The sequence below is a fragment of the Salminus brasiliensis genome, chromosome 2 (genome assembly GCF_030463535.1).
Source record: "Salminus brasiliensis chromosome 2, fSalBra1.hap2, whole genome shotgun sequence".
Classification (NCBI taxonomy): domain Eukaryota; kingdom Metazoa; phylum Chordata; class Actinopteri; order Characiformes; family Bryconidae; genus Salminus; species Salminus brasiliensis.
In genome coordinates, this window is record NC_132879.1 from 50,054,451 (window position 1) to 50,082,427 (window position 27,977).

The 27,977-nt window shown below is 40.0% G+C and overlaps 1 protein-coding gene across 1 annotated transcript in view; it reads right to left on the minus strand.

Annotated features, from left to right (window-relative positions):
- The window catches only part of LOC140549728 (uncharacterized), a 145,795-nt gene that overhangs the window by 55,276 nt on the left and 62,542 nt on the right, over nucleotides 1-27,977 (minus strand). The window contains 19 exon segments of the mRNA XM_072673473.1: nucleotides 11,729-11,791; nucleotides 12,692-12,754; nucleotides 13,684-13,773; nucleotides 13,903-14,067; nucleotides 14,154-14,207; nucleotides 14,841-15,149; nucleotides 15,542-15,847; nucleotides 16,163-16,470; nucleotides 16,638-16,659; nucleotides 16,777-17,100; nucleotides 17,444-17,758; nucleotides 17,937-18,251; nucleotides 20,426-20,728; nucleotides 21,365-21,673; nucleotides 21,765-22,064; nucleotides 22,321-22,650; nucleotides 23,819-24,121; nucleotides 24,304-24,608; nucleotides 26,582-26,888. Coding sequence (XP_072529574.1) covers nucleotides 11,729-11,791; nucleotides 12,692-12,754; nucleotides 13,684-13,773; nucleotides 13,903-14,067; nucleotides 14,154-14,207; nucleotides 14,841-15,149; nucleotides 15,542-15,847; nucleotides 16,163-16,470; nucleotides 16,638-16,659; nucleotides 16,777-17,100; nucleotides 17,444-17,758; nucleotides 17,937-18,251; nucleotides 20,426-20,728; nucleotides 21,365-21,673; nucleotides 21,765-22,064; nucleotides 22,321-22,650; nucleotides 23,819-24,121; nucleotides 24,304-24,608; nucleotides 26,582-26,888 — 4,491 coding nt within the window.

Sequence of the window (27,977 nt, forward strand, 5' to 3'; positions counted from 1 at the left end):
ATTTGTTAGAACATAAATGATGCTCCAGTGGCCTCTTTAAGTCTCTTTAAGTTCAACCTGTGTAGAGAGTCTATACCTGAACATACATATTAAATCTCATGGTGATTGAACAAGTCTATTCATATGAAATATCGGCTGAAAGCTGACAGGTCAGAGGTGACCATCTAGTTTAATTTATCAAGTCTTCATTACAAATTCACAAACAAGTACAGGCAACGATGCAGCTTATTCGAGTTTCATCTTGATAGATCGAGCGTTTTTTGAGAAACAGATATGTGAAAGTTATAGCGACCCCTATATTGCAGTGGCACCAACGTATATGTATTACCCAGGAGTCCTAAAGTCTACACATGTTTGAAGTTTTGTTACAATCAGTCAAAAAAGCTTTGTATGCACGATTTATATGATCCAAGCTCCGCCCCTATTTGTAATTAGCATCTGGTATTAATGCATTGTTGAATTCCCAACATATTTTGGTAATTATTTAAAAAAATAATAGACAGAGAACTGAATCAAACACTATCGATTGTTTATCTGTAGACTTTATAATATCATAATAATAGAGATTTTAATGATTTTCCCGTGGTGCGCTCCTGGGTGCCGGCCAATCAGGGTATTGGCCCTGAACGGAGTTGGGGTCTGTCACGGCCGTGTCGCCGTGCCCGCCCCCGGGGTGGTCTCTGGCCGCGGCCCGCAGGCTCTCATGAGGACCTTCAAGTTACACAAGTTATACAGGAGACTGACTTCAGAGAGAGGAAACACTCCAGCTTTAATGCTGCACCTGCAGAGAGCTGATCCATACACTAATAAAGCCCCTCCCAAGAAAAACACACACACACACACACACCCTTAGCTCTTAGTTAGGATTCACTTACAGTTAAAGTAAATATAAAGTATCACTGTTTTTATTACTGTTTCTTTAAAATACATAAACAATAAAATATGGCCTCAGTCAGTGATATGTGAGGTCCAGGCTGAATCTGACAAGTAGGCCTAGCAGTGCTTCACTTTTGTAAATGTACAGTAAATGTTGAAGGAGCTTCCGGGGTACATGCCCATAAAGTTATAACAGCTTGTGAAAGAATTTGAAGTTAGAGCATAAATGGTGCCCCTAGTGGCCATTTTAAGTCTCTTAACGTTCAACTGATACAGCTAATACCTGAACATACATATCAAATATCATGGTGATTAAACAAGTCTGTACTTATCAAATGACTGCTGAAAGCTGACTTGTCAGAGGTGACCATATTTATTAAATATCAAGTCATCCTCACAGTTTCATCTTGATAGGATAACTGGTTGCTGAGAAACAGATTTGTGAAGATTATAGCTCCACCTAGTGTTGCAGTGGCACAATTATGAATATTACTCAAGGCCCCCAAGAAAGCACACCTTTAAAGTTTCCTATCAATCTGTCAAATATTTCAGTGACAGCTTTGTATGCATGATCTATATGACCCAAGCTCCACTCCTACTTTTAATTGTCACCTGCTATGAATGAGAGTATTGCAAATTTGAAAAGACAGGATCAAATTCAAGGCACCAGTTGGAAAAGGTGAAGTAATTCCTTAGACCTAAATGTTTAATTAAAACAGAGGGCAAGATGTATCCCTGTTGGTCATTGGGCAAAGAGAGAGTGTCAACAACAGCACTGTAGTGGATTGGAACATGTTTAGTTTTGTTCATTAAATTATGAATTACTGATTGCCATCAAATGTCTGAGTAAAGACATAATAGAGTGTCATGATGACCTTCCTTCTTTAATTATTATTATTATTGTTACAAAATAAATTGATGTTTTCACGACTTGGAAATGGAAATTCCCTCCAAAATCAACCAAGAGAGCGTCCATAATAACAATAGTCATAACAAAAGTAACAATAGCTGTAATTAGCATCATTAAATTAACCCTGAAATGGAGGAAAAGGAGACAAAGGAACCAACAAAATATCCAAGGGAACAACCAAGGATCAGGCAGCATGGACCAAAGCTTTATTAAAACAAAGAAAAAGGACAAGGGGAAAGGACCACAATAATGGATCAGAATAATGTTTCATAGGTGGCTTAACCTCTTTTGGGCCAGACTGCTCTCACCTCAGTCTCGGCTGAATAAGATTCATAAAAGACAAGTGTAAGATCTCCTTTTTCTAAAGCTCTATTCTACATCACAGAGATATATCAGCAGTCTATCAGAGCAGAGAGAAATCTCACGCTTTTCTCAGCTGCGTCCAAAACTGCTCACAGTTAAGCGCTGATGTTGAGCTCCACTTTTCCTTCTCCACTTCTCCTAAGGAGGGGGTTAGAAACTATACTGAGATCTGCTTTATTTCTCCTCAGACAAAGATAAGAAAAGACATTTTTCCTTTGGGTCTCTAAAGTTACACAGTGCAGTTAGTGTTCTGAGCCTGAAGTAGCAACAATATAGATGCTATTCTTCCTATAATAAGTATCAGCATGACTTTGAAGCTGTTATTCTTTTGTTGACTGTACTTCTGGGAATGTAACCAGCTCAGCACATAATCTCAGCACACATTGTTTTCCCACTAAATTCAGAACAAGGTGATTTTACCTTGCTGCACCCAAAAGCCTTAAGGTATTTGCCAGCTTCTGGCTGTAACTTAACGTCCCACCTTAAATGGCGCAGAAATGTATATACATATATATATATATATATATATATATATATATATATATATATATATATATATATATACATACATCTGTCTCCTCAAACTGTGGTGGGATGATGTCTGTCTAGATGCCACACCTAAGCAGACATTCCACAACCCGTGCAACATGAATAGCCTTCACTGAGCCCCAAGGCAGAACACTTGTCATTCCTCCATTTGGCCGCAGTAAGTCTACTGCAGTGTGTGATTACTAGTAAATTTAGACAAAGGAATCCCCTCATATCTTCATCTTAATGGATAAATATGATCTAAAAACTCTACAAAGAACACAGAGAAAACAGAGTGCAGACAAAAAGAAGTGAAACACTTCATCTTTAACTGGTGTCAAAATTCACACTTTATTATCAGACTTGCTATATATTGTTGAAAGTACTGCGATCTATAACATTTCATATAAGCCAGTTAATACATACTTCAACCCCATCATAGGCAAACACTCTATAGCAAATAGTTTGAACTTATGCATTTATTTCTGATTAATAAACAGCATTTGAGTGATTGTCTTCAGGAAAAAATAAATGTGACTCTGATTGGTGATTTATTGTCAGTAGGAAATTGGTGGAAAGGAAATTTATACATTCATTGTTAGTTTGATTTAAATATCTTTGGCTGAAATGCAGATTATGTTAAATGTACACTTGCAGTGATTTGCCTTTTTTCAAGTATACAAACCATGAAATCAATGAAATCATCAAACCATAAAATCTAAGCTAATGTATGAAGTGTAAGCATTTTCTACCTTATATTTATTATGTGTTCAAAATAATGAAAAAAAAAACGTTTACAGTAAAAGTCAAAAGTGTGGTTACAAAAAAGTTAAAAAGTATTTAACTTTTGGTTTAGTTTCAAATGGCACAACATTTTCCTCAGCAGACAAACTGGCACTGTGTGGTAGAAAACCCTCCAACATAGGAGACTGACTTCAGATAGAGGAAACACTCCGGCTTTAATGCTGCACCTGCAGAGAGCTGATCCATACACTGATAAAGCCCCTCCCAACACACACACACACACACACACACACACTTAGCTCTTAGTAAGGATTCACTTACAGTTAAAGTAAATATAAAGTATCACTGTTTTTATTACTGTTTCTTTAAAATACATATACAATAAAAATGGCCTCAGTCAGTGATATGTGGGGTCCAGGCTGAATCTGACAAGTAGGCCTAGCAGTGCTTCACTTTTGTAAATGTATAGTAAATTTTGTAGGAGCTTCCTGGGAAACATGCCCATAAAGTTATAACAGTCTGTGAAGGAATTTGAAGTTAGAGCATAAATGGTGCCCCCAGTGGCCGTTTTATGTCTCTTTACGTTCCATATTACGTAACCATACATAATACGTGACCATATTTATTAAATATCAAGTCATCATCACAGTTTCATCTTGATAGGATAAATGGTTGCAGAGAAACAGATATGTGAAGATTATAGCACCACCTAGTGTTGCAGTAGCACTATTATGAATATTACTCAAGGCCCCCAAGAATGCACACCTTTAAAGTTTCCTAACTATCTGTCAAATATTTCAGTGACAGCTTTGTATGCATAATTTATATGATCCAAGTTCCACTCTTATTTTTAATTGTCACCTGCTAAAAATACATTGTTAAAATCCCTACATTTATTTCATAATTATTAAAGTTTAGCGTTCAATATTCACTGTTATTTTGCGAAAAGAGACAGGCAGAGATATATAGTTTTAGAGGCGTTTTTGTAGGCCGTGAGACATGAAATTTTATTTTCTCTACAATATGGATCAAAATGCTTACCATCTGCTATAGCACCACCATCAGGCTGAAAGGGCTGAGCTTACTCAATTGAGAGCGAATGATGAATTAGTTTTTTCGAAGGCCTGTCATAATTATTGGGAAGTGGTCTTTGTTTATTTTACGTTTCATTTGTTGGCCACATTCATAACTGCTGCTTTGGGGAAGCGGCAGAGCGTTGGTCTCGTAATGCGGCGGCCTGGGTTTGAGTGCCTGGGTTTGAGGTGGATTTATTTCTCATTTCTGTTTTGCCTGCTCTAAGATTAAGGACTCTGCACTTGGGGCCGTTGGTCGTGTGACCGTGGTAGCTCACTCAGTAGCGTGCCAGTCCACCAAACCCCACTGGGTTCAAACCCCACTGTAAGTGAGCACCACATTACAGTTGAACCCTTTAATACACATGTTAATGAGGCCTGTAACACCTATATAGGGCCTTTTCGAAATACAGAAGACAAGTGAAAGTGAGTTAGAATGTGTCCATATGATGGGATTATTGATCAGGAGCCTTCCTCCAAGATGTTCATCTTGACCTTTTGACCTTTGTATAACAAGCTGTATTCTTTGAATAAATTAGTCAAAATATCAGATAAAGAGTTACATTTCTGACAGAACATGTAAATGCAAAGTTATTCAGTTAATCCAATTTAATTTAACTTAAGTGTTTGAGTGTTTTAGTGCCCTCTTAAAGCCAATCTGGACCAAAGTTTGCAAACGTCATCTAAGTATATAGTGTATACATGTGATCACAATTTTAAGATGATCAGACCAACTGCTGGAGTTATTGCGATGCAAATTAAAAATACCAAAGCCGCAGAGATTCATTGATATCGGAAAACAATTAAGTAAAAACTTTTAATTTTTTTTTTATCTACAGAATCAGAATCAGAATCTCTTTATTTCACCAAGTATGTTGCACATACAAGGAATTTGTCTTGGTGAGAGCAACACGTATGACACGTAACAAAAAACACAGAACACCGTCTTAAACTAAAGGAAAAATGACACTAAACAATAAACAGGGTAGGGGATAAATTAAAAAAGTAAGAAGTACTAAAGGTAATAAAGAGCTGATATTTACAGAAAGTAAAGAGCTGATATTTACAGAAAAGAACATCTGTACAGTGTGCAAATAGACAAATAGGCAGAGTGCAAAATAGCTGTTCAGTCCGGTTTGGTACAGTTCAGTTGTATGTTTTGAGGTTTACAGTGGGAGGTGTTCACTGTGGTTGAGGAGCGCTACAGCTCTGGGGAAGAAGCTGTTAGCATGACGTGTTGTGCTGGTTTTGATGGACCGCAGTCTTCTACCAGAGGGGAGTGTCTGGAAGAGGAGGTGTCCAGGATGTGAGGGGTCAGATGTAATCTTGCCAGCCCGCTTCCTCATCCTGCTGGTGTAGATCTGCTGAAGTGATGGGAGGTTACATCCAATGATCCTCTCTGCTGTCCTGATGATGCGCTGGAGTTTGGCTTTTTCTTGTGAGGTGGAGGAACCAAACCAGATGGTTATGGCGGCTGTGAGAATGGACTCGATGATCGCTGTGTAGAACTGGATCATCAGGGTCTGTGGCAGGTTGAATTTCTTGAGCTGTCTCAAGAAGAACATTCGTTGTTGAGCTTTTTTCGTGATAGAGAGGGTGTTTTCCTCCCATTTCAAGTCTCTGGAGATGGTGGTGCCCAGGAACTTGAGTGACTCCACCATTGATACTGCAGTGTTGTTGATGTGGAGGGGGGGGAGGGTGGGTGGATTGCGTCAGAAGTCCACCACCATCTCTACAGTCTTTTCTGTGTTTAGCAGCAGGTGGTTGTTGCTGCACCAGGACACCAGCTGCTCAATTTCCTTTCTGTAGGCAGACTCATCACCGTTGGCTATGAGGCCCACCAGAGTGGAGTCATCTGCAAATTTCAGGAACTTTACAGCTGGATCTTTGGAAACACAGTCATTAGTGTACAGGCTGAAGAGAAGGGGTGAAATAACACAACCCTGAGGGACTCCAGTACTGAGTGTCCGGAGGTCTGAAGTGTGCTTCCCCAGCCGCACCTGCTGTCTCCTGTCTGTCAGAAAATCCACGATCCACCGACACATGGAGTCTGGCACTGATAGCTGGGAGAGTTTGGCCTGAAGAAGCTGCGGCACAACAGTGTTAAAAGCCGAGCTAAAGTCCACAAACAAAACCCTAGCATAGTTTCCATGGCTGTCGAGATGTTGCAGGATAAAGTGCAGGGTCAGGTTGACCACATCGTCGACAGACCTGTTTGCTCGGTACGCAAACTGCAAGGGGTCCAGCAGGGGGTCTGTGATGGACTTCAGGTGGGCTAGGATCAGGCGTTCAAAGACCTTCATGACTACAGAGGTCAGGGCGACAGGCCTGTAGTCATTCAGTCCAGTGATGGTGGATTTCTTGGGAACTGGAATGATGGTGGAGGTTTTGAAGCAGGCTGAAACAGAGCAGAGTTCCAGTGATCTGTTAAAAATGTCTGTAAACACTGGAGCTAGTTGGTCACAGCAGTGTTTTAGGGTGGATGGAGAGACTGAGTCAGGCCCGGGGGCTTTCCTCACCTTCTGTCTGCTGAAGAGCCTGTGAACATCCTGCCGGTTGATGCAGAGATGAGCAGGAGGCAGAGGTGAGAGGGCCAGTGTGGGGGTGGAGGTGGAGGGGGGTGATGGGTGGTAGATGGTCTGATTGTCTTTTGTGAGTTCAAATCTGCAGTAGAACTCATTCAGGTCGTTGGTGAGGTGTCGGTCATTCAGGAGGAGGGGGGTCTTTCTCACCTTGTGACCAGTGAGAAGCTGAAGGCCTTTCCAGGCTGAAGATGGGTCGTTGGCAGTGATGTGTCTGTTCAGCTGCTCTGAGTACTTGCTCTTCGCAGCTCTAATCCCTTTCTCCAGTCTGTATTTGGCCTCCTTAAAGACAGTTCTATCTCCACTCCTGAACGCTTCCTCCTTTTCCCTCCGAAGCTGTTTGAGTTCTGCAGTAAACCAGGGTTTGTTGTTACTGTATCTCACCTGTGATTTAGTTGAGATACAGTTGTCTTCACAGAAACTGATGTATGATGTCACAGTGTCTGTGTATTCGTCCAGTCCGTCTGTCGCCTCCTCAAACACAGCCCAGTCTGTGGATTCGAAGCAGCCCTGCAGCTTCTCAATGTCTCCACTGGTCCACCTCTTCACTGTTGGGATGACCGGCTTGTTGGTTTTGAGTTTCTGCCGGTAGGTTGGAATGAGGTGAACAAGGCTGTGATCGGAGAGCCCGACAGCTGCGCGCGTGACCGCGCGATAGGCATTCTTGATACAGGTGTAGCACTTGTCCAGTGTGTTACCTTCTCGTGTTGGACACGCGATGTGTTGTCTGTATTTGGGCATCTCCTTCGTGAGGTTTGCACTGTTAAAATCCCCCAGAATGATGAGAAGTGAGTCCGGGAACTCCCGCTCCACCTTCGTGATCTGTTCCTCCAGCTGTTTCAGCGCGTCGCTCATGCACGCGCTTGATGTAATGTAGGTGCCGGCTAGGATGAACGAGCTGAACTCTCTGGGCGAGTAGAACGGCCTACAGGTTATGAACAGAGATTCCAGATGAGGGGAGCAGGATTTTAACAGTACCGTAGTGTCTCTACACCAGCGCTCGTTGATGTAGAAGCAGATTCCTCCTCCTCTGCTCTTGCCGCTGTGCTCCGCGTCTCTGTCCGCTCTGTGCAGCTGGAAGCCCGGGAGGTGCAGCGCGCTGTCCGGGGTCAGCTCGGTCAGCCAGGTCTCCGTGAAGCAGAGCGCAGAAGCAGTGGAGAAGTCCTTGTTGGTTTGGTTGAGCAGAAGTAGTTCCTCAGTTTTGTTGCTGAGAGATCGGAGGTTGGAGAGGAATAATGACGGTAGAGGTGTGCGAGCCCCGCGCCGCCTCAGACGCACAAGCGCGCCGGCTCGTCTGCCCCTGCGCCGGATTCTCCACGGTCTCCTGGCGAGGCCGAGCGCGGTCAGTGAGGCTGTGGTGAGGATCTCCGCACAAACTGAAGGTACTTGAACAAATTCCGGGATGCTTTCAGGGGAAATGTTGTTCCTGAAGCTCAGTAGTTGTTCCCTGCTCCAACTAACTGAGTTTGACGTACAATAGACAACATTAACAAACAAAAACAAACACCATACGGAGGAGCTCGTCACCGTGGCTGCCATCCTCAGCGCCATCTTGGATCTTGTTAATCCAAGACAGACAGAAATTAATTAATTAATTACAGACAGCAAAGAGTATTCAAGGCACCAGTTGGAAAAGGTGAAGTAATTCCTTAGACCAAAATGTTTAATTAAAACAGAGGGCGAGATGTATCCCTGTTGGTCATTGGGCAAAGAGAGAGTGTCAACAACAGCACTGTAGTGGATTGGAATATGTTTAGTTTCGTTCATTAAATTATGAATTACTGATTACCATCAAATGTCTGAGTAAAGACATAATAGAGTGTCATGATGACACTTCTTTATTAATTATTATTAAGTATCAATTAATTAATAAATACATTGATGTTTTGTAATAACAATAGTCATAACAAAAGTAACAATAGCTGTAATTAGCAACATTAAGTTAACCCTGAAATGGAGGAAAAGCTTTATTAAAACAAAGAAAAAGGACAAGGGAAAAGGACCACAATAATGGATCAGAATAATGTTTCATAGGTGGCTTAACCTCTTTTAGGCCAGACTGCTCTCACCTCAGTCTCAGCTGAATAAGATTCATAAAAGACCTCCTCCTTTTTTATAAAGCTCTATTCTACATCACAGAGATATATCAGCAGTCTATCAGAGCAGAGAGAAATCTCACGCTTTTCTCAGCTGCGTCCAAAACTGCTCACAGTTAAGCGCTGATGTTGAGCTCCACTTTTCCTTCTCCACTTCTCCTAAGGAGGGGGTTAGAAACTATACTGAGATCTGCTTTATTTCTCCTCAGACAAAGATAAGAAAAGACATTTTTCCTTTGGGTCTCTAAAGTTACACAGTGCAGTTAGTGTTCTGAGCCTGAAGTAGCAACAATATAGATGCTATTCTTCCTATGATAAGTCAGTGGCGCATCAGCATGACTTTGAAGCTGTTATTCTTTTGTTGACTGTACTTCTGGGAATGTAACCAGCTCAGCACATAATCTCAGCACACATTGTTTTCCCACTAAATTCAGAACAAGGTGTTTTGACCTTGCTGCACCCAAAAGGTATTTGCCAGCTTCTGGCTGTAACTTAACATCCCACCTTAAATGGTGCAGAAATGTATATACTTTATATATATATACATCTGTCAGACAGACAAAAAGAAGTGAAACACATCATCTTTAACTGGTGTCAAAATTCACACTTTATTATCAGACTTGCTATATATTGTTGAAAGTACTGCGATCTATAACATTTCATATAAGCCAGTTAATACATACTTCAACCCCATCATAGGCAAACACTCTATAGCAAATAGTTTGGTCTTTTATTGCATTTATTTCTGATTAATAAACAGCATTTGAGTGATTGTCTTCAGGAAAAATAAATGTAACTCTGATTAGTGATTTAATATCAGTAGGAAATTGGTGGAAAGGAAATTTATACATTCATTGTTAGTTTTGATTTAAATATCTTTGGGTGAAATGCAGATTATGTTAAATGTACACTTGAAGTGATTTGCCTTTTTTCAAGTATACAAACCATGAAATCAATGAAATCATCAAACCATAAAATCTAAGCTAATGTATGAAGTGTAAGCATTTTCTACCTTATATTTATTACGTGTTCAAAATAATGAAAAAAACACACGTCTACAGTAAAAGTCAAAAGTATGGTTACAAAAAAGTAAAAAATTTTTAACTTTTGGTTTAGTTTCAAATGGCACAAAAATTTCCTCAGCAAACTGTTTGGACTCTGGCGATGGTCTATCTCTCCTTCTCAGGCACCTCCACCACCTCTTCCACATCATCATAGTCTGGATGTAACAGAAAAGAAACAGTTAAAAATCTTTATGTTTTAAACATGTAATTTAATGCTGGAAGCCTCAGTTTCTAATCATTGCATTTTCTTTTATTTAATAAGTTTTATCCTTTTAAACACATGAATGACATTATTTCCATCATCATCATCATTACACTGTAATCATCCATATATATCATGAGTTACAGTGATGCAAATCCATATTTTACTAACAACACTCTGCAATAAGGTGAGCAAAGAAAAATGTTAGTTTTATCTCTCTCCACCTCAATAAAGACATTGTATGCTCACCTCCATCACCTGCTACACCTCCTAACTCCTGCCTAGGAGTGAGGACATCATCATAGCCTTCAGGAGGGCACACTGCACCGACATATGTAGACAAATGTTTTGATGACAGTGAGCAACAAATATGATTTCATTATTGAATGGATGGTTTTTCACATTGATTTTTCCATTTTAAAAGAGTCAAACCTGATGTACTTTGTGGGCTCTCTCCAGCAGGAGTTACATCGTCGTAGATCTCCACTTTGTTTTCTATCAAAATGTAAAAATGAAAGGCAGCCTCAGTGACAAGAGACTTGATTTTTACTAATTACCAACTCCAATTTAGATATTCATTATACCACAAACTGGGTACTTTACACGAAAGAGTCGGTGGAGATCTCTTTTCCTTGTCTAGCTAAGGTTTATTAACTGGAAAAATTCTATTGTGACAAAATTGTAAAAGACCATGTTTTAGACCATGGCTACTCCAGTAGTAAAGTAGTGAAAAACAGTGAGATAAGGCTATATAATGTTAACAGGCTACTATGCAACATGCCCTCTATACACTAATATCGAGATTATTGTAAATAAATTCACATGAACAAGAATGTGATATGTTTTTTTCAGAATCACCTTTCCCCAGAAGACTGAAAGGATCTAATCTAATCTAAAAAGTTGAAAAAGTGGATAATCGGGTAGCCAGTGCCACCCCATCCACCCTCATGGCTTTCCATCAATTGACAGTAATTTCACCAATTAACTATAATTTAATGCTGGAAGCCTCAGTTTCTAATCATTGCATTTTCTTTTATTTATTAAGGTGTGCAAAGAAAAATGTTTGTTTTATCTCTCTCCACCTCAATAAAGCCATTGTATGCTCACCTCCATCACCTGCTACACCTGCTAACTCCTGTCTAGGAGTGAGGACATCATCATAGCCCTCAGGAGGGCACACTGCACCGACATATGTAGACAAATGTTTTGATGACAGTGAGCAACAAATATGATTTCATTATTGAATGGATGGTTTTTCACAATGAATTTTCCATTTTAAAAGAGTCAGACCTGGTGTACTGTGTGGGCTCTCTCCAGCAGGAGTCACATCGTCATAGATCTCCACTTTGTTTTCTGTCAAAATGTAAAAATGAAAGGCAGCCTCAGTGACAATAGACTTAATATTTACTAATTACCAACTCCAATTTAGATATTCATTATACCACAAACTGGGTACTTCACACGAAAGAGTTCTATTCCTGCTCTTTATCTTTAATATTACACAGAGTTAAATGTGCAAAGCTATACACTGTAGTATTATAAATAAAACCATACAAATATTCATGTAAATATTCAAACAGGAACACACTTGCTAATCTATCGGGTCTCTGTCCAGCAGTGATGACATCATCATAGTTGTCTGTTGTGTCCTCTGTGCCCACCTCACCTAAATCAAATAAAAACATTGACATATTTCATAAAGTTTGCGTAGCACAACAGATAACACCAGGACCTACCAGTGAGCTAGTGAGAGTCAATTCCTGGTCTGGGTGGCTATGCTGTGCTACACCAATAGTCCTTGGGCAAGACTCTAAACACTACATTGTCCCACCTTTGTAATCTGAGTAACCTGTAAGTCACTCTGGAGAAGAGTGTCAGTTAAATGTGTAAAATGTAAATGATCAGTTTATAAAGTCCCTTACTTCTCAGTCCACTGGTGGTGGTCTCATTATAATATTCAGGCTTTTCTTCATCCACTGTCTTTGCTAGAAGAGAATGAAGAGAATGAGCTTCTCCATTTTCTCTTTCTAAAATAAATGTTGATTCTAAAAGAGGCTTTTGTGAATAATCTCAGATGCCTGACAAAAGTAGCAGCTGTGATTCAAATCATGAACGCACATCTAAGATCCTTTCATAAAAATGTTCTTACAGAAGATAAATCAACACAAGCTACTGAGGAATGTGATCGATGTTTAGGGTAAGCCTCCTGTAAAAATACACAGAAGTAATAAAACACACGTTTTGCTGACTTACTTGAGAGGAGCTGCTCTTCCACATTTTCATATCCTGAATTCTGCTCTTCAGAGAGGACGTTTCCTGTTACATTAGAGCAGAACAGTCGTGAAAAACCTTCAGAATTCCAGACAAGTCGCACAGGAAACAAAATTCCACTTTGACTGATGACCTAAACTACACATCACAAGATGAACTGAAAATCCACTACAAAAACTACATTTCCCATAACACAGTGTCTTGGTTTCAGTTTCTATTATACCAGGCCTTACAGAAACTGTTCTCAATAAAGGTCAATCAATGAAAAGCCAGTTAAAACATTCAAACTCATGAAAAACATCTTTAAGGAATTTAACAAAAATACTGAATCAACCGTTTAGCAATTACAGCCATTTTTTCTCATAGACTTTCCATTTACACAGTCTTAAACGTAACTAAGGAACTGACAGATAAGCAGTATCATGACCAGGTATGACCTTTTCCCTCGTTATTCACGGAAGAGGCAAGATGCACTGGTAACACTTAAAAAAGGAAGGTCAGATTGGACTAGAAAAAAAGGTCTGTGACAAAAAAAGGCAAGAATCAAGAACACGATTCTTTGAACAGATGAAACCAATATTAAATTCTAGTCTCGTCTTAATCTATAATGGTGGATGAAACTGAAAAAAAGAGACAGAAATCCAAAACTCAGTAAACAGTAAAGAACATGTCCAGATTCTCTCCAGATGTACTACACTCCTGTTATTAACTATTTTATTAAAGGAATTTTTAAGCAGCATTATGAAGAATTGGTCTGGAGAGGCAATGACAGAGATGCTATTCTCTATATTACAGCCAGTGGAGCATCAAAATGATGTAAGATAAGGTAAAATGCTACAGCTGCTTTAAGAAATGTAGTTATTTACAGCCATTTAAACACAATTATTTCTACATGCCAGCTAACATTAGCTCCACTTCCCATATTGTGAGCAACTATGGACAGCCTCCAGTAGAACACTCCACATATTATTTACCCCTTTCAGTATATCTTTTATTGACATGTTTATGATCAATCTCCTCATAGACTGGCTCAGTCAGAGTCTTCTGCCTCCTCTTAGAGAGCACTGTGAGAGAGACAGAGAGAAACATGGAGTCAGTTCAGTAGAAGAGAAGACTGATGACAGACTGAAGGACTGATGATGTTTAGAGAATGTACAGAAAGTGGATTGTAGATGATCTCTGAATCTCCCTACCTCTCCTGAACACTCTGTTCTGGTTAAACAGCACAACCAGAAGCACTAAGGCCAGGGAGAGCAACATTCCCAGCACCAGGAGAGACACTGGATAGGCGTAGGGATAATGTGAGGATGGAATTTGTGAAGGAGAGATTATCTGCTTCTCAGTCAGATGTGCTGGAAATATACATAAAGAGTAAAATTCAGTGGAACATCACAGTGTATTTAGAGATCTGTAGAAAGATCACTTAAAGGAATAAAAGGAGTACCAGTGATGACAGTTGAGGTAGTTTCAGATGCAATAGTAGAGGTCACAAATATGTCTGTAAAAAGAGTAAAAGTAAAATGCTCAGGCAAAAGAGGTAAACGAGAGAGAGAGAGAGAGAGAGAGAGAGAGATTAATGCAGAATTTAGTGAAAATTGGTATTTCTTGCTCCTGGGCTCCCCCTACACTTGGGAAATGTAAGATGTGCTTTGAGCCACACCTAAAAAATAAACCTTACAGCAGCATTTCTGAACAAGCAAAAACAATATAAAAAAGTCACTGAAGTGATGAAGAATGTGGACTGAGATAAAGAGTAAAATCACAGCAGTTTAAACTAAGGTGAGGTGTTAAGTACTAAGAAGATAGTGAGGAGAGCTGAGAAGATCATAGGGGTCTCTCTCCCATCTGTCACAGACATTCACACCACACACTGCACCCGTAAGGTCATCAGCATTGTGAAGGACCCCACTCATCCCTCACATGGACTTTTTTCACTGCTGCCATCTGGCAGAAGATACAGGAGCATGCGTGCTGTCACTGCACAGTTCTGCAATAGCTTTGTCCCACAAGTTTAAAGTGAATTAATTCAGTGCAAAGAATATAGGTGTCTTTCCCAAAAGTATCCAATCAGAGAACACTGATGACTATAACACAGAGAAGTTAACACCAGCATAACAAATAATCCTCTGACCTGCACAGCTGACCTCAGCTCTGTGGGAGCAGTCAGTGTGTCTCTTCAGGGAATGAGGACAGTCCCACAGGTGAAGCTCATTCCCTTTGCACGTCACTCTGTTCAGCCAGACAGTTCCTTCACCAGCACCAAAGGCAGCACTCCCACCAGCTCTCTGTGCTGGACCACAGCCAAGCTGCTTGCAGACCACCTCAGTCTCTTTGATGTCCCACAGATCATCACAGACGGACCCCCACTCAGCATTATGATACACCTCCAGCCTCCCAGAACAGCTTCCCTCTCCTCCCTTCAGCCTGAGAGGCAGGTGATCTAAAAACACACACACGCGGATCACGAAAACCAAATGTCAACTCATAAAAAGGGAAGTTTAGATGAGATTGATTTGGCAAAACAATTAAGAATGAGTGAGTTATCTGGGTTTATTAACTTCTGATTAATATTTTAATAGTTCAAGCAGTAAACAGAATGCCTTCATACTTGAGCGCTGGTTCAGGTGTGGAAATAAGGAGAATTTCAGATGGTTTTCCAGTGTGCGCTGTTTATTCTCTCCTGTGAATATGAAAACAATACTGTATTAATATCAAACTGAGCTCAACATCAGGCTTTCAATATTCAATATTCTTCAATCCTGCAATACTCCTAATGTCTGCTTTCAAAATGAAAATATGTTTGTCCATCTCCAAGAAAGAGAAAGTCCCTACCTGAGCAGGTAATGTGAGCCACCTCATCAGTATTATCACACTTGTTCTGTCCCCAAGGGGATGATGGACACTGCCACAGAGAGGAGTCATGCTTCCTACATTTCACTTCATCCAGCCAGTTAGGAGCTGATTCCACTCTTGCTTTAGTAGCCTTCTCACTCCCAGTTCTTCCACAGTTCAGCTCTCGACAGATCAGACTTGCTGCTTCTTCATCTATGCCTGTCACACAGACATTCCCCCAGGTTCCATTGTAGAACACCTCCAGATTCCCCTCACAGCCCTCAGTGAGTCTGATCTCTTTAAACTCTGGTGGGAGAAAGGACCATCATTACCATTATTATGGTTAACCAACAAAGGTCATGCCAAGAGCAAGACATGTAATAGTCTCTGAGATCAAAAGGGAAATCAAAATAACTAAAGGCCTCTCTCACGTTGGCTAATGTTAATGTTCATTACCACCATCAGGAGAACACTGAACAACAGTGGTGTGTATGGCAGGGTTGCAAAGAGGAAGTTTACCAAAGATTGCATTGACAAGCCAGAAGGCAATTGGCATAAAAGCAGTACCACACACTTTAACAACTGAACATATTATAAATAGCAGCAGTCATCAAATGTTACCTGAGCACACGACTCCAACATCGTCCTTGTGTCCACATTCACCCTCTCCACACAGCTGATATCTGCAGTTCCACAGAGACGCCTCATTCCCCTCACACTCCACCTCATTCAGCCAAATGGGTCCAGTTACAGCTCCAAACCGGGCTGGTACCAGGGCACTGAGGGCCACTCCACACTGCAGCTGTCTGCAGACCACCTGCGCATCTTTAATATCCCACAATTCATCACTTACTGTCCCCCATGAGCCACTGTGGAAAACCTCCAGCCTTCCTGCACAGTCTCCCCCAGAACCAACCAGCCTGATGGAGCTACGAGCTACAATTCAGAGAAAATTTACTGAGCATGACTTCTTATAATAATCAAATAATTATCCCAAAAATATTATTCATTTCTATGATGATACACACACACACACACACACACAGGTGAAATATCATATATGTATAAAGTCTTGTTTGGACACGGTTGTTTGGACAGGTGTACTGTGCTCTTAAAACCTGATCAACACATTTTCTGTTGACTGTTCCTCTAATCTGTCACTCTGTTCTGTATAGGTGTAATATTTTCTGCTATATTAACAACTAAATTATTCTAAATGATTCCAATATTTTTACCAGAGCAGGAGATGTACAGCTGTTCTCTGGAGCTGCAGTTGACTGCTTGTGCACTGCTGCAATTCCCCAGATGAGCTTCACTCCCAGAACAGTTGAAACCCGTCACACACATGTAGCTGTGTTCAGAACTGGATGGAGAGGAGCTGGAGATGCTGAGCACAGAACCACAGCCCAGCTGTCTGCAGACCACAGAGGCCTCAAACTCACTCCAGGAGTCCAGCAGAACTCTCCTCCAGTCCTGCCTGAAGTACACCTCCACCTTCCCCTCACACTCCATCCCTCCAGACAACCGAACTCGCCCCTCATGAAACGCCAGAGAAGTACCTGAAAGTACCCATTTTTATTTATTTCATTTCCTTATTTTACATTTTTATTTATTTATTATTTTAAAGGCTTCAGAAGATATTTAGGTTTTACAGCACATGATAATGAACAGATTTCAAAATCAAACCCGCTGTGTTTTTGGTAACTGCTATATTAGTTGGGCTGTATTCAGTATTTATAGTGAGATAATACTGAAACCGCACAAGTTGATCTTCATTGTTTAAAATTATTATTAATAATATTATTATATTATTGTACACTACATAAAGTATGTGGAGAACTCTTCACATTTTTACTGAAAAAAAGGCCCAGTGGTTGAGAAACCCTGATTCGTAAAGCTCACCACTGCAGACGACTCCAACATCCTGTTCATGAGAGCATGCAGTTCGACTCCATGATGAAATGGGACATTTTGACAGGTGTGTTTCGTTCCCCTGACAATCAAACTCATCAGCCCAGATCAGGCCACTCCCCTCCCCAAACCAGTCTGACCCCAACACTGCCACAGCACTCCCACACTTCAACTGACCACAGAGGACACTGGCAGCTCTCATATTCCAGCTTACATCACACACTGTGCCCCAATCACTGAGGTACTGGAGCTCCACTCGACCAGAACAGGAGTCTGAGCCGTTCATCAGTCGAGCCCGAGTGTGACCTGAAACCACAGATTATTAAAAGAGCAGGTAAACAGGAATGCAGGTTCCTGCAGGTGCATTAAATTTGAGACTGATTTCCTGGCCAGGAATTAAGCTGTGTGTTGTACTGCCTGTCAAGGAAATCACCTGTCTTATGTAATGAGATATAAGTTAATAATATGAATAGTTTTACTTTACCAGCACACACCAGTCCCACATCACTGTCATGGGAGCAGTTGTGTTTGAGTGAAGATGATATTGGACAGAGAGTAATGTCCAATTCTTTGCCTCTACACTGAAGCTCCTCTGACCACACCTGACCCTCCCCTCTGCCAAAAGCAGCTGCTCCCAGCACCTCCACAGGAAGCCCACAGCCCAGCTCTCTACACACAACCTCTGCATCCTGCTGGTCAAAGTCAGCATCACACACTGTGACCCAGGTCTCTCCATGAAACACCTCCACTCTCCCAGAGCACTGATGAGGACCATCAGCAAGTCTGGACATTCTGTGACCTGTGTGTATTGTAAAGCCATTAGTATATACAAGTGCATCTCAGACAACTCTGAGAGTCACAAACTCTCAGTTTGTGCAAAACTGTCATCTGAAAGAACCTTCTGAGGTCTTGTAACATGCACAAAATGTACCAGCAGCATATTAGACAGGTAGTCAAAATGTTTTCACTCTATCACAGAGCTAAGAATGATTGAAGGGCTAAGGAAATTGCCAGTAACATTTTCATGTACTTATCAGTATGCAGTTTTCTACATGAGTTCTTTGTAATGAGTAGAACATTAGCAATATCAGTGTGGTAGAGGCCTATACATTCAGAAACACACAATACTCCAATACTCATCTTAACACATCCACACTAATAGAGAATAATTACAAAGGAGATATATACAAACACTATATCCAAATATGACAGTTTATTCACTGATGTCCTCAATCAGACAATGCATGCTTGAGTTTTAAACAGCGGAGTTTGTCAGCTTATTGAGGCCTAATTCAGAGAGTTTAATAGGGCTTGTATTAATAAATGTTGTGCATAAGTCTTAAAGATGTTGAATGAGGAATTTTCTTACATACTGCCTTTTTGACCTACATGCATATTGCATGTAGCATGTTTTTGACAAAGTAGTATGATTATAAGATAGATTGTTCCAATTTCTGACATATGTTATAGCTGTCAGAGTCTAGTACGTCATAAGATATTTACGTAAGCATACATCAGTGGCATTTCATTTTACTCCATGAATGCTGATCAGCTTATGTTTGCAATGTGTAGAAATATACCCTGGTGCACCATGCAAAGTTTGCCCTGACTGTTACTACTACTGACTGCTAAGAACAGTTATAAAGCTCTTATAGCATAAACACAAAACAGATACTATATCAAAGGTCTAGAGTGTTTGAATTTTCTGAAGACCATATAAAGCAACTTTTTGCTCTGGACATTCTGACAGCAATATCATCAGAATAGAGCAAGTATTGTACTGGTGTATAGTAGTTCTTTCTTATTAGCTTTTTAGTACACCCCCAGTGCAAAACCTCACTGTGATGAATACATTCATAAAGCTCTCTATGGTGCAGTAAAACATGTTAAAAATAGATATAGCAGTCTAGGTATCCATCCTGAAGCTCTAGGATGCTGCTGGTATTATAGGTTCAGGAGAGAAGGTCTAATCATCTGGTAGCAGGTGAGCCATTAATGATGAGTAGAGTATCGCTTCTGCTTAACCACATTGTGGGAAGTCCACAATGAATTCTATATGAGCTTCAAAAATTTTCACAGTTTTAGGCCAATAACAAAAATAGAAACATTGCAATGACTGTTAGTTATACCAGTAATGTATTGTTATGCCAGTTTACAACACACTGATGTTGCCTGCAAATAATAGTAATTATACATCATAGTCCACAACAGATTTATATTGTTTTTTATCATCTCTGTTGATTTATTTTTTCTTTTAATATTTGTTTATTGTTAATAGTGGGCTATAATAAAAATGGAGGATCAGCCTCAGTGTTTTTCTGAGTGAAAAAAAAAATCACATTAAAAAAAAAGCAACATATCAGTCTCATTCAGTGAAACCATGAATAATATCTTGTGTGATCCCTTACTGGATCTCAAATATAGGGAAACAAATAATGCTTTCTCAAAATAAAATTAAACCTTTTCAACCACTTCCTAAATTCAATACAAGTGATACATACACAGTGTATTAAGTCAGACTGAAACATACCTGAGCAGATAACTTCAGCATCCATATAATGACTACAGCTATGTTTACCCCATCCCAGTGATCCACAGTTCTTCATTGAAGACTCTGATCCACTGCACTGCACATTACTCATCCAGATTGTTCCAGATCCTGGTGAAGCTAGATCCATACTAAAGACCTCTCCACAGTTCAGTTCTCTACACAAGACTGCAGCCGCCATCACATCCCCACCAACAACACACACTGTCCCCCACTGTCCTCTGTGAAAAACCTCTATTCTCCCAGCACAACGACTTCCACCAACCACCAACTTCACACTGTCTATGTGAGAGAAAAGAAGAGGAAAAGAGGAATTAAAGAAAGAAAGGTTTAGGCAGTTTGTCTAAAATGAGACCAAAGGAGAAATTGAAGTGTTCAAATGTGATATCCATTAAAATAAGCAAACAATAAAAAATAACTCTTACCAGAACACACCAGTCCCACATCATTATCATGGGAGCAGTTGTGTTTGAGTGAAGATGATGTTGGACAGAAGTGAAGCTGAGATTCGTTGCCTCTACACTGAAGCTCCTCTGACCACACCTGACCCTCCCCCCTGCCAAAAAAAGCTGCTCCCAGCACCTCCACAGGAAGCCCACAGCCCAGCTCTCGACACGAAACCTCTGCATCTTGCTGGTCAAAGTCAGCATCACACACTGTGCCCCAGGTCTCTCCATGAAGCACCTCTACTCTCCCAGAGCAGCGAGAACCACCAACCAGCCTGACTTCTAAAAAATGTTTAAAAAGATTTAGAGGAAATAAAGATACATTTAAGGGTGTGTAATAAGTCACTGCTGTCCTGTCAAAAAATTGTGACATTCATCCATTTGTTTATTTACAGAATTGGTAATTATTAAAATATTCCCTTTCCATGCTAATTTACCACTCACTGTAGTGCAACTACATAGTGTGATGAGTTGAAACGTAATTGGATTCTTAGCATCATGGCACAGGAAAAAGAAACAGATCTATTTACATAACAGTCACTGACGATACCTATGGTCACTGTCATGACTGCTAAAGTATTGGGATGTTAGGACACTATAATTGACTGCAGAGATAAACCACATCTGAAACATGTTCTGGGAGACAAAGCCATAAAACCTTCCTTCACATAGATGCTGAGACATGCTATCATTCAAACTGTTAAAAAAGAGCAATGTCGAATGTCTGAGAATAGAAACACTGAAGATGTAGTCAGTGAGCTAGTGTTTTATTTTTTTTACAAGTAACAGAGGACATGCCTGCAAAAGTGAAGACTTTCCTATGAATTTATGCAAGTTTACATTCATGTCTTTTGGACAGTTTCAGGTTTATACTCAACAATTGGAAATCATTCAAATGATCCCTGAAGTACAGTTTACCTGAACAGATGACTCCAGCATCTTTAGAATGATCACAGTTATGTTTACCCCATCCAGGTGATTCACAGTCATTCAGTGTAGATTCTGTGCCAGCGCAAAGCATATTATCCAACCAGATTGGTCCTGATCCTGAACCAAAATAAGCTTCACTCAGTGCATCTACAGCCTCTCCACAGCCCAGCTCTCTACACACCACTGCAGCATCACTCATATCCCAGTTATCATCACACACTGTTCCCCACTGTCCTCTATGGAGAACCTCCACTCTCCCAGCACAGCGACTGCCACCATCCACCAACCTCACGATATCTGCACAATTATAGTCAAATAATATATATTTTTATAATAATATATAATTAAGTTATACATTGTAACACAAATTAGAAAATGTAGCACCTACCAGCACACATCAGTCCCACATCACTGTCATGGGAGCAGTTGTGTTTGAGTGAAGATGATGTTGGACAGAAGTGAATCTGAGATTCGTTGCCTCTACACTGAATCTCCTCTGACCACACCTGACCCTCCCCTCTGCCAAAAGCAGCTGCTCCTAGCACCTCCACAGGAAGCCCACAGTCCAGCTCTCGACACACAACCTCTGCATCCTGCTGGTCAAAGTCAGCATCACACACTGTGACCCAGGTCTTTCCATGAAGAGCCTCTACTCTCCCAGAGCAGCGAGAACCATTAACCAGTCTGACTCCTGAAAGTTACCACCAAAGAAAAGAGATTGATGATGATTAATTATGTTTAACACAATGATATTTCACAATAGATGTTCCTTAAATGACTTGTGAAACATATTCATAAAACAACAAAAAAACATTATTATTCATAATTAAATACAACATTGAAATATATACATACATTTACTAATAATTTGGTATTAAAAGAAGTTGTAATTTCATTAAATAACATTAAAGGCAACAAAAAATGTAAATCAAAAAAAAAACAACTCACTAAATGCAGTAACATACCTGAACATATGACTCCAGCATCTGTTGAGTGATTACAGTTATGTTTAGCCCATCCTCTCGACTGACAGTTCTTCAGTGTAGACTCTGATCCACTACAGTCTACATAATTCATCCAGATTGGTCCTGATCCTGATCCAAAGTGAGCTTCACTCAGTGCATCTACAGCCTCTCCACAGCCCAGCTCTCTACACACCACTGCAGCATCTCTCATATCCCACTCATCATCACACACTGTTCCCCACTGTCCTCTATGAAGAACCTCCACTCTCCCAGCACAGCGACTGCCACCATCCACCAGCCTTACTTTGTCTACAAGAGGGAGGAACATGCACAGTGGATTTCAAAAGTCTGGACACCCCTGGTCAAAAGTTCAGTTACTGTGATTAGCTATAGAGTAGAAGAGGGCTCTACCAAATTACTAAATATTCCTGAGGATCTTTTGCAGTGGAACAGGTTGTAATTTGCTTTTCTAGCATTCCTGTGAGCCGCTCCCTCACAAGTCAAGTGAAGTCAGGTCAAGTGGGTTTTATTGTCATTTCAACTACATACAGAGTACACAGTGAAACGAAACAACGTTCCTCCAGGACCATGGTGCAACATAGACAGTGCATACATAACACAAGTGCATACAAAACACAAGTGCAATACAAACAAACAAGTGCGGACAGACAACACAACACAGACCATAACTTGACTTTTGTTGCATCTCAGGCTTGGTTTTATTTAAGCTATTGGTGGCAAAGGGAAGATGTGCAGTTTGTTTACGCTGGTGTTCATGCCAGACTAACTCCAGACATCTAGCTGTTCCACTCATCCTGCTATCCAGCATTTACAAATGACCTATACTGATCTCCATCTCCAGCAGACTACCCAATGTGAGGTTAGAGATGTGGAAAGTACTGAAAACTGTTTACACAAACATTACTGACATGTACGGGTTCTGTCTGTTACCAGACTTCTTCCTGTCCTGACCATGAGAATTGCTATAGCCCTAATAAAGTCTCTCTGCACACACAGCCTGCCTCAACCCATACATTAAAGGAACACCTTGTGCTCATAATTTAACCAAAGTGGAGCTGGGGGAACTGTACATAGTGTAGTTTTAACAAATTTGACAAAAAGTTTTTTGTTTTTTTTCTACAGGTAAATTACTGCTGCTTTAAGGCCAGAATATGTAATCTTGCTTTAACCCTACAGTCACAACAGTGGAACTTGACATGGCTGATCCCTGGTTGGTAAGGTCCCACCCCTGACAAAATCCATGTTTCCACTGTTTTTCCTTTAACTTCATTCTTTTGGGATATCATTTCATCTTTAACCCAGTTAAACTATCCACATTAATTGAAATTTGGACCAGCTTTTGGATACCACTGTATATGCTTGCAGGTTTAACGAGATACAGATAGGATAACATCTGAATACATTCCAACCACAGAGTCACACAACACCACAACTACAAAAAGAATGCAAATCTTACCAACACACACCAGTCCCACATCATTATCATGGGAGCAGTTGTGTTTGAGTGAAGATGATATTGGACAGAAGTGAATCTGAGATTCGTTGCCTCTACACTGAAGCTCCTCTGACCACACCTGACCCTCCCCTCTGCCAAAAGCAGCTGCTCCCAGCAACTCCACAGGAAGTCCACAGCTCAGCTCTCGACACACAACCTCTGCATCCTGCTGGTCAAAGCCAGCATCACACACCGTTCCCCAGATATCTCCATGAAGCACCTCTACTCTCCCAGAACACTGAGACCCACCTACCAGTTTGACTCCTGAAATATGAGAGAATGAGAAAAGACAGAATCTAAGCAATAGAAAGTCAGTGAAATATTGTATAAGAAGTTCTTATTCAGATTTTTCTAAATTAATATCCACTACACATTTCAGAATATTATTATTGTAAGATATAAGCATCAAATGCTAAATATATACATATGACAAAAATACTTCTTGCCTGAACAAATGACTCCTGAATTTTGAGTCTGGTTGCAGTTATGTTTACCCCACACTGTTGATCTACAGTGTTTCAGTGTAGACTCTGATCCACTACAGTCCACATCATCCATCCAGATTGGTCCTGATCCAGATCCAAAGTGAGCTTCACTCAGTGCATCTACAGCCTCTCCACAGCCCAGCTCTCTACACACCACTGCAGCATCACTCATATCCCAGTAATCACCACACACTGTTCCCCACTGTCCTCTATGAAGAACTTCCACTCTCCCAGCACAGCAACTGCCACCATCCACCAACCTCACACTGTCTGAACAACAGAGAGAAAGAAAAGGAAGAACAAAGGATTACTGGACTTTAGTCTTCATGCTATGATATTATATCTGTTCTCTCAGATTTATATATATACACATAAATTTGTGTATCGTGATCAGTTTTTAATGCAAGATCATTCAGACTCCTCAGTAAAGTGGTTCTTAAATAAACAATAGAATACATTTAGAAAAATATAAGAAGTACTTTTAATGCAAAATTATACAAAGCATAACACCTAAGCCGCTAAATATTTGGTATAAATGACACTGTTTTTGTTAATCAGTAGCGCTGTACAGGATTTTAGGCCCCATGAAAATATATTACACTGGGTCTTGATATTAACTTAAATGAAATGTACAAAATACTCGAAATGTTGAGAGATGATTTTAGAGTTGAGAGTTTTGTTACACAATAAAGGCATGATATGGTCAGAGCCCATTGGAGGGATGAGATTATATTAGGATTATCATCATAATACCATTTAAGATGAGGAGGGTTAAATATATATATTTTTTTATTGCAAGTCCAATGCATTTGGAAAATCTTCACACTCTGTCATATTTTTTCACAAATTGATATGCTGAAGCCTTGTGCTAAACTAAAATAAAAAATAGTTTTCCCCATTAATCTTAGTACCCCATAATGAGAAAGTAAAACAAAAAAATATTTGCTAATTAATTTTTTTTAAAGTTAATTAAAAAATCTTTTTGTATGAGAAAAATTTAAAGAAATCTTTTTTTTTTTTTTTTTTTTAGCACATGGCCTTAACATAACAATATATAAAAAAGTAAAAGGGTCTGAAGACTTTCCAAATGCAGTATGTAGTATTGCTCTGTGTGTCACCTTAACTTTACACCTCAACTTAACTAAGTGACCCAAACAAAGTGTATTGACACTATTACACTAACTCTGATAGAATGTACACTAATAAAATGACTGTACCACACACACAGGCCTAAGACCTGAGGAGCAAAGAAGGGTCTGTGCAACAGATGAGCAGGGGCAGAGAAAGGGCAGAAAGAGAGACATGCCTCTGAACAACCTTTCCCAGCTTCTCTGCTTTTGGGACTCAGACGTATGGTGGACAATCTCTGATCACTCCTTACGTCTCAGCACACAGTGTGGGAATGTAATAATTGCCTTTGTGATCGAGAAAGTCTTGAATGGAAACCTAGGTGGTTACATTGGGGTTGCCCCAGTGGTACCCCAAGTGGTTGCTTAGGCGTCGCTAGACAGTTGCTATGGTATCCCAAGTGTTTGCTAAGGTATCATTAAGTGGATGCTAAGATGCTGCTAATCTGTTGCTATAGTATCCAATATGGACACTGTTGTGGACGGACAGATAGACAGACAGAGTTTTAGAAGGATACATAGACAGCAAGTTGCAGAGGGATAGACAGACAGACAGATAAACTGAGTATTAGAGGGTCATATAGACAGTTTTAGATGGATAGACAGACAGACAGAGTTGCAGAGGGATAGACAGACAGACAGATAGATGGAGTATTAGAGGGTCATATAGACAGTTTTAGATGGATAGACAGACAGACAGAGTTGCAGAGGGATAGATAGACTAAAAATACAATTCTTTTATCAAAAGATGCAGAGGTAGGCCAGGTGGGAATGAAGGGGGGTGAGAGCAGGTTGGAACGAGGACGTCTGAAGAGTAAAGGCAGTGGCTACCCATTTAAGCAACTCATTCCCTCAGTCATAGTGCCATCTAGCTTTTGGAGCAGTTGTGGAGAGTTGTGGAGTTTAGACATGTGAAGCTTATACATGTGGTTACATCTCACAGAAAATATCTGACTGATTTTCCAACAGAATCCCTGACTGCAAAGAATTTCTACATTAGACACCGCTGACTTCTTCACTGTCTATACATTTCTCTATGTAAAGTTCAAATGATTATCTCTGAACATAAACATCTACACACAGATCTTGTAAACTTCTACTGGATGAAACACTTACCAGCACACACCAATCCCACATCACTGTCATGGGAGCAGTTGTGTTTGAGTGAAGATGATGTTGAACAGAAGTGAATCTGAGATTCGTTGCCTCTACACTGAATCTCCTCTGACCACACCTGACCCTCCCCTCTGCCAAAAGCAGCTGCTCCCAGCACCTCCACAGGAAGCCCACAGCCCAGCTCTCGACACACAACCTCTGCATCCTGCTGGTCAAAGTCAGCATCACACACTGTGCCCCAGGTATCATTGTGAAGAACCTCTACTCTCCCAGAGCAGTGAGAACCTCCAACCAGTCTGACTTCTAAATTGAGGAAAAGAGAAATAATGTAAGACTCTATTATATGAGAATTTATGAATGACTTGGTCTTACTGACCAATGATTGTTCTGGTATATTTAGAAATATATAATGGTTTAGGGTTTTGAAGTATTGGACACCTGGCTCCATGCTGCCATCTACTGTCCAGTTAAATTACCTACAATGACTGCTTCCTTCTGATTGCCATGTTTCCACTGAAACTTATTTACACAAATAAAACGTATATTAAAACAGAAACGTATCAATTTGACATTTGAACATTAAATAAATATCAGTGACATATGATTCTCCATCTGAGAGAATTCTAAAAAAATCTTATTTTCTTATTAAATTAGCTTCTTATCATGCAAATGTCCTAAAGGTATTTCTCTGTCTAAGAAATCCTCCAATTAGAATTTTTGGGTAAGTGGGCCTCAGTGTACAAATATTTAGATATTATGAAGAATTAATGCAAGTATGTAAAATTCTCCAGTTTCACCCCGCAAAAATATACTTCTGATTGTAATTATTATTCACACGTCTTCACTCTGTCTGTCACTCTGTTCTGGCAAAGAACCAAACCTTAGATACCAAACATTTCAAGGACTAATCAACTGCATCTGTGCTGAACAATAAATAATGATTAATTGTAATGTTTTATTTTGCTAACTTCTTGAAAAGTTTTTCATCATTCGTGGTGATCATCAAACTTACTGATCTTCAAGGCAAGACAGATCATTCTTTAATTTGTCGCTGTCAGTCAAAAACCTTGTGTCTTTTGCAGTTTTTACTGGGAAACTGGTAAGATTAATTACATGGTATTTAAAATTCCTGATGATTGAACCAATAGAAATGCTTAAAAATTAATAAAATCTTTTACACTGATGTCTTGAAAGTTTTCTTCTCCTGTAAAGTTGCTATTTTGGAGATACAAGGTTTTGTTTTTGACAGCAAGGTAATTTATGAAACAACCTGAATTTCAATAATTGAATACAAATAAGTAGTTTTACCATTTATAGCTAGTTTCATTTGAATAAGCTGACTTTATCAGGCCGGCTCACTGACAGCTCTAGACACATAATTTACTCTAATTT